Source organism: Meriones unguiculatus, chromosome 17 (genome assembly GCF_030254825.1).
Source record: "Meriones unguiculatus strain TT.TT164.6M chromosome 17, Bangor_MerUng_6.1, whole genome shotgun sequence".
NCBI lineage: Eukaryota > Metazoa > Chordata > Mammalia > Rodentia > Muridae > Meriones > Meriones unguiculatus.
The window spans coordinates 15999028-16005203 of NC_083364.1; the positions used below are offsets into that span (position 1 = coordinate 15999028).

Below are 6176 nucleotides of genomic sequence, written 5' to 3' on the forward strand. Positions count from 1 at the left end.
GCCATATTCAGCTTTTATTTCTTGAGTGCATCAAAGAAGTTTTAAATGAAATTTTATTTAAGATTTTTTTATTTAAATAGAATATAATTCCATCATTTTCATCTCCCCCAATCTACTCTCCAGCTCCTCCCATGTCTCCTCTGCCTCTCAAAGTAATGACTTTTTTGTTTGTTATTGGTGTGAGGGTGTCTGTGTGTGTGTTTGTGTGTGTATGTCTATAGATATATAGATGCAACCAGCTGAGCTTGTTAATTATTTCTTATATGTATATGATTTTAAGACCGAGCTTATGGAATTGGACAACCAGGCATTTGCTTCCCTGTTATATCTAGAAAATGCCCCAAACTCTCTAGTCCTCTGGATTTTACAATCTTTTTTCCCTATCTCCAGTGATGTTCCCTAAGAAATGCATGTAGTTGTAGAGGCATCCCTTAGGTTGGACATCTACAGTTAGTGATTCTTTGAATTTGACCAGTTGTGGTTTTCTGTAATAGTCTCTGTCTACTTTAAAAAATGAGCTTCTTTAATGAAAGGTGGCAGCTCCACTTATCTGTGTCTCCATTCCAGGTGTGTGGGTTAAAAGTCCAAATTAGGGGAGAATTTATAACCAAGAGAGTCAAAAATGGAGGGAGAGGGCAGGAAAATTTCACAGTCCTAAAGTTCATTCCATATACAGACTTTTGGCAGATGTTGAGTATAACACAGGATTACTAATCAGAGATAACACAATAAATAAATCTCCTCAGGAGGTTCATATAAAATAGAGAAATAATATTTCTAATATCAGAGCTCAGACCTCTACTCTTGCCTGATTCGTCTAAAACAAAAAGGGGGAACTGCAGAGAGCTGCATAATGCCGCTCCTTAAACATGGAACTGGTTTCCGCCTTCCACCTTCCCGATGGTGAGTGCTCTCTGTCACAAACAACTCCACATTTGGCTAAGGCCAAGGATCTGGCTTGCTTCCATGTATGTGGACCTATCTGCATTGCCCACATGGCACGCTGGGGTTGGCTACCCAGAGGCTATTTAAGCTGTGGGCTGGCTGTCCCCAGGGTCAGATGATTGTTCAAGGTTCCTGAATAAACTGCATTGAAAAAAAATAGAGAAATAAATTTTGCATCTCTACAAGAGTGGGCTTGAAGGGTTACCTAATGGGTAGTGTGCCTGACTAAGTTGCTTGACCAAGAGCCTGTTGGCTAGGACATTCATGGGTTCCAGGGTAAAAACCTGCTGCTATTGTTTTGAACATAACATAAGAACATAACATTTTCTTCTGAATATTTTTATGGTCAGTATGTCATAAATCAGTAAAATTGTTAGTTTCCATCAGAAAGCTTCTTTTATCAATGCAGAGAGGATAATATAAAACTCTTTACTGGGAAATTGTAGAGAAAAAATGTGTACAGAATACTCAGCTCTAAATAAAATTTCTATAGCACAGGTCACCCCACTAGGCTCAGGGAATACCCCAGAAAAGGAAACAGATAGTAAGATGCTGAGAACAGGAAAGACTGCTGTAAAATAGTGGCTTCTGGGTGTGACAAAGCCAGTGAACTAATTAACTTAGAGTAGCTATGGTGTCCTTCACATGGCCTGCACAAAATCAAACCAGTAAACATGCCTGCATGAGGAGGGAGGGGATGACAAGACCTCATCTCTTGCTGAGGAGTCTTTTGCAGCAAATGGCTGCTGAGGAGATTCTGGTTTTTTCTAATGGTAGGTTGACCACACCTCTGCTCCAGTGGATAGCATCACACCCATGAATATATGGGTAGCACTAAAAGGGTACAGTGATCCATGCTATAAATTAAAGGAAGGAATAAGGGAAGGAAAACTGAAGAAAGGAGGTAGAGAGGGAGGGAGGGAACAGAAAAAGAAGAAAAGAAGGAGGAAGAATTGATGTCAGTTTATTGATGAGTCAACGAGTCCTTCCCAAATTCTTCTTTTAATAGGTATATCAAACACATGGAACCAGGAAATGACACTCAGCTCTCAGAATTCCTTCTTCTGGGATTTTCAGAGAATCAGCCTCAAATTCAGCCTCTCATATTTGGACTGTTCCTGTCCATGTACCTAGTGACTGTCTTTGGCAACCTATTCATCATCATGGCCATCATTGTAGACTCCCACCTGCACACACCCATGTATATCTTCCTCTCCAATCTGTCCTTTGTGGACATCTGCTTCACTTCCACCACTGTTCCACAGATGCTGCTGAACATTCAGACACAGAGCAAGGTCATCACCTATGCATGCTGCATCACCCAGATGTACTTCTTACTGCTTTTTTTAGGGTTAGATATCTTTCTGTTGACTGTGATGGCCTATGACCGCTATGTGGCCATCTGTCACGCCCTGCATTACATGATCATCATGAACACAAGACGCTGTGGATTACTGGTACTGGCATGCTGGATCATAGGTGTTCCGAATTCCTTGTTACACAGCTTTTTGGTGCTGCGGCTGTCATTCTGCACGGATGTAGAAATCCCTCACTTTTACTGTGAACTTAATCAGGTTGTACACCAGGCCTGTTCTGACACCTTTCTTAATGACATAGTCATTTACATTGCAGCCATGTTACTGGCTGTGGGCCCTCTCTCTGGTATCCTTTACTCCTACTCTAAGATAGTGTCCTCCATTAGGGCAATCTCCTCAGCTCAGGGCAAGTACAAAGCATTTTCAACCTGTGCATCTCACCTGTCAGTGGTCTCCTTATTTTATTGCACCCTCCTGGGAGTGTACCTCAGTTCTGCTGTGACCACAAACCCACATGCCACTGCAATGGCTTCATTGATGTACACAGTGGTCACCCCCATGCTGAACCCCTTCATCTACAGTCTGAGAAACAAAGACATAAAGGCAGCTCTGAAAATCCTATTAGGGAGCATAACTAGAAGCAGACAAATAAATTCACCTTCATAAAGTGTTTTTCTAGTAGTTAATGTTTTGGGTTTTCCATTGCAGCCCATTGATTAGATTGAATAATAAAGTATTCAATCTATCTTTGTAACACCTTTCTCATACAATTCACATTGATCTTTCACACACCTTCACACCTCTGTCATCTGTAATCAATTGTTATTTCCTACTTTCCCAATATAATTCCATCCTTGAATCAGAAACTTCTGTCAATTGCTGCTTTATTTAGAGGATGACTGGGATCCTAAGAATCATAATTTTGAAAAATATATGTTAAAGTTTTTTTTTCACTAAAGGAATATTCTTAAGTCTTGATCCTCCTGTGGAAAAATTCCATTTGGCAAATGAGGTAGAAATATAATATGTTTAATTTTATAGCATCAGAAAATATGAAACACCTCCACAGGCCCAGAAAACATGGAAGAAGAGGAAGAAAGTAATAAAAAGAACACAAGTTGCACAAGCCAGACAGTAATCCAGCATATAGTTGGGAAAGGCTTATAACGGTCCCACTTCAAGGTGAGGGGCTATCAGTAGTTGATGGATGCAAGTATAGGGATGGCTATTGCTGTTTGAGAGATTGATTCCTGCTCCCATGCATGGTCCCCCTTGCATCTGCACATGGCCAGCACTAATTAGGCTCAGTCAGTTATTGAAAGAAAATATAGAAAACATATATTTGGGAGGGGACACAGTAAGGGGATATGGGAGGAGTAGGACGTGGATATAAGCAAAATATGCAGTATATTTATGGAAAATTCTTGAAGAGTAAATAAAAATATATCTGAAAAATCAAACCACAGGGTTTTTATGTGTTCTTTCACAGTTCTTTCATTTTTCTTTTTTTCTGAAACATAGATGACTGAGTGACTCAGGCTAACCCTGAACTCATGAACTTCCCTCTTCCACTTTCTGAATTCTTCTAGAATTTTTGTCTTCATCTTTCTTGCCGGACTCTCTTCCTTCCTCCATTTCTCTTCTTTTGTTTCTTCTTTTCTTCCACTTCCCTCCCTCCTCTCCTTGTCTCTTTATTTCATTCACTTTGAGAACTGAACTCAATAACTTATGCATAAGAAGCACTGAAATATACCATTTCTTCTTCATTATGATTTTATTTCACACCTTACCTCCTTATTATATTCATGCATACTTTAACATACAAATGTCTTCTCTACTGGATGTACATTCTATTGAGATTTCAATCCACCCTCTCCCCAGCAGGGCCTCCTGCTCTTTGCCTGACTTCATCTGGAGAGAGTCTCTAGACAGATGCTCTCAGCCACATTTCATATATAGTCTTTGATACAACTGCTAGCTCTTCCCTCCCTATGCCTGTAGGATAATTAGGTACTGTGTTACCATTCATATGATAAGAGTGTGCTGTTTAATACAAATCAAGCATCCTTGATGTGCCTAGTTCCAAACAATTGTGTACACCTATCCTTGAGGTGCCCCACCCACTCCCCAGAGGGTACATAGCCTTTGTACTCTAGAATTAAAGTTGAACTAGCTCCCTGAAGTGGTTCCCAGGGTATGTGATCCCTGTACAGTGCTCACTGGCAATTCCAAGCATGCTCCTTTTCTCATGCCCATCTTCACTTTGTGGGCTGGTGGAAGACAGCACCCAGGCAGGAGGAGAACCACAAAAATAGTATCTTGGGTGTACTGAATAATCACAAAATATAGAACCAGAGATGTTGGTGTTTGGAGATACAAGCTGTACATAGTGAAGAAAACTTAGCATTATATCACCTTAAATGCCTGAGACAAGGTTGAGGAATCAGGAAGAAGGCTTGAGTCATTCTCTCAGGTCATACATGTTCAAGTGAAATATTCACTAACTTTTTGCAAAGATTGACCTCAGCTATGGATAGAAGTATCAGATCCACTATCTAGAAAGGCACTAATGGAATCTTTAACTTTTGAAAATGCTAACACTGAATGCAAAGAGGCAATAAGGCCATTAAGAGCAAGATCTGCACCAATAGACAAATGGATTAGCAATACGATTGACATCAGACCTTACTCACCCAGTATGACCTTGGTAGGAGAAGCTAGCCCTAAAGGTCTTGGGAAATGTCTTAATTGTGGTGGGCAATATTACTACAAAGGAAATTACAAGCGAAAACAAAATAATTCAAAAAGGGTGCCTATGCTTCCTAGAATATGAAGAAGATGTGGCAAGGGTCGACATTGGCCTAGTGAATGTAGAGCAGCAACAGATTAATGGGTTAATCCTTTATCAAAAAACTCCCAAGGGGGCTTCTCAAAGGCTCCAATACAGAAGAAGGATACTCTTCCACAAGAAAATTAAACACCACTGCTCTGGAAATAACATTAAAAAATCAGACAGCAAGGTCAGAGCAAGTTCTGTAGATTAAAAAAAAAAAAACAAAAACACCAGGAAGCAAGATATATATAGAGAGAGATGATCAATGGCCAAAATTAAAGATAACTTTAACTAATATTGAAATGGAAGGCATGTTGGATCCTGAGGCTGATGTCACTATTATCACTGCTAAATCCTGGCCCCCAAAATTCAAGAGGTGGATATCCAATTCCAAGGAGTTGGAATTTTATCTAAAGTAAAACAAAGTGTCAGATGGCTTAAATGTACAGGACCAAAAGGGAAAATAGAAAAATTAAGGCCATATGTGGCTGAGATAGCCACAAACTTATGGGGAAGAGATCTGTTACAACAATGAAAAGCCCAGATAAACATCCCCCCCCCAATTTCAGAGGCAAGCCAAAATCAGGTAGTACTCCTGATAAAGAAGTTAAAATTATTAAAGAATGCCCCCAAAAACAATTACAGACTGTCCAGGTTGCCCATAAACAAAATAAAGCAGAGGCCGTCTTTTCAACTTCATGTTGGGAAGCCACTGCTGATAAAAATCCCACAGCCTTACCACTAAGGTGTTTGGCTGACCAATCTATTTTGATTGAACAATGGTCTATGAGTGAAGAAAAATTACCGGCACTAGAACAGCTGGTCTTGGAATAGCTAGAGACTCAAAAGATAGAGGAGTCCAACAGCCCTTGGAATTCTCCCGTATTTGTCATCAAAAAGAAATCTGGCAAATGGAGGATGTTAACAGGTCTCAAAGCAATTGACAAAATTATTTAGCCAATGGGATCATTGTAATCCAGAATCCCTTTGCCTTCCTTGTTACCTAAGGAATGGCCTGTTGTAGTTACTGATTTAAAGGATTGCTTTTTCACAATTCCTTTACATGAACACGATAGGGAAAG

At 39.9% G+C, this 6176-nt stretch overlaps 1 protein-coding gene across 2 annotated transcripts; it reads left to right on the forward strand.

The window, feature by feature from the left end:
• Nucleotides 1-1580: 1580 nt before the first annotated feature.
• Nucleotides 1581-2968, forward strand: LOC132648635 (olfactory receptor 7A17-like). 2 transcript variants are annotated; one of them, XM_060370863.1, is made up of 2 exons: nucleotides 1581-1590; nucleotides 1966-2927. In XM_060370863.1, the coding sequence occupies exon 2, from the start codon at nucleotides 1968-1970 to the stop codon at nucleotides 2925-2927; it is 960 nt and encodes a 319-aa protein (XP_060226846.1). In that variant the 5' UTR covers nucleotides 1581-1590; nucleotides 1966-1967. The 2 variants fall into 2 exon arrangements, with proteins under 2 accessions (XP_060226846.1, XP_060226845.1); XM_060370862.1 differs by lacking the exon at nucleotides 1581-1590 and having other exon boundaries at nucleotides 1946-2968.
• Nucleotides 2969-6176: the final 3208 nt, after the last annotated feature.

Bases quoted from the DNA above. Each gene is read 5' to 3' on its own strand.
- LOC132648635 (XM_060370863.1), top strand. From the start codon at position 1,968: ATGGAACCAGGAAATGACACTCAGCTCTCAGAATTCCTTCTTCTGGGA.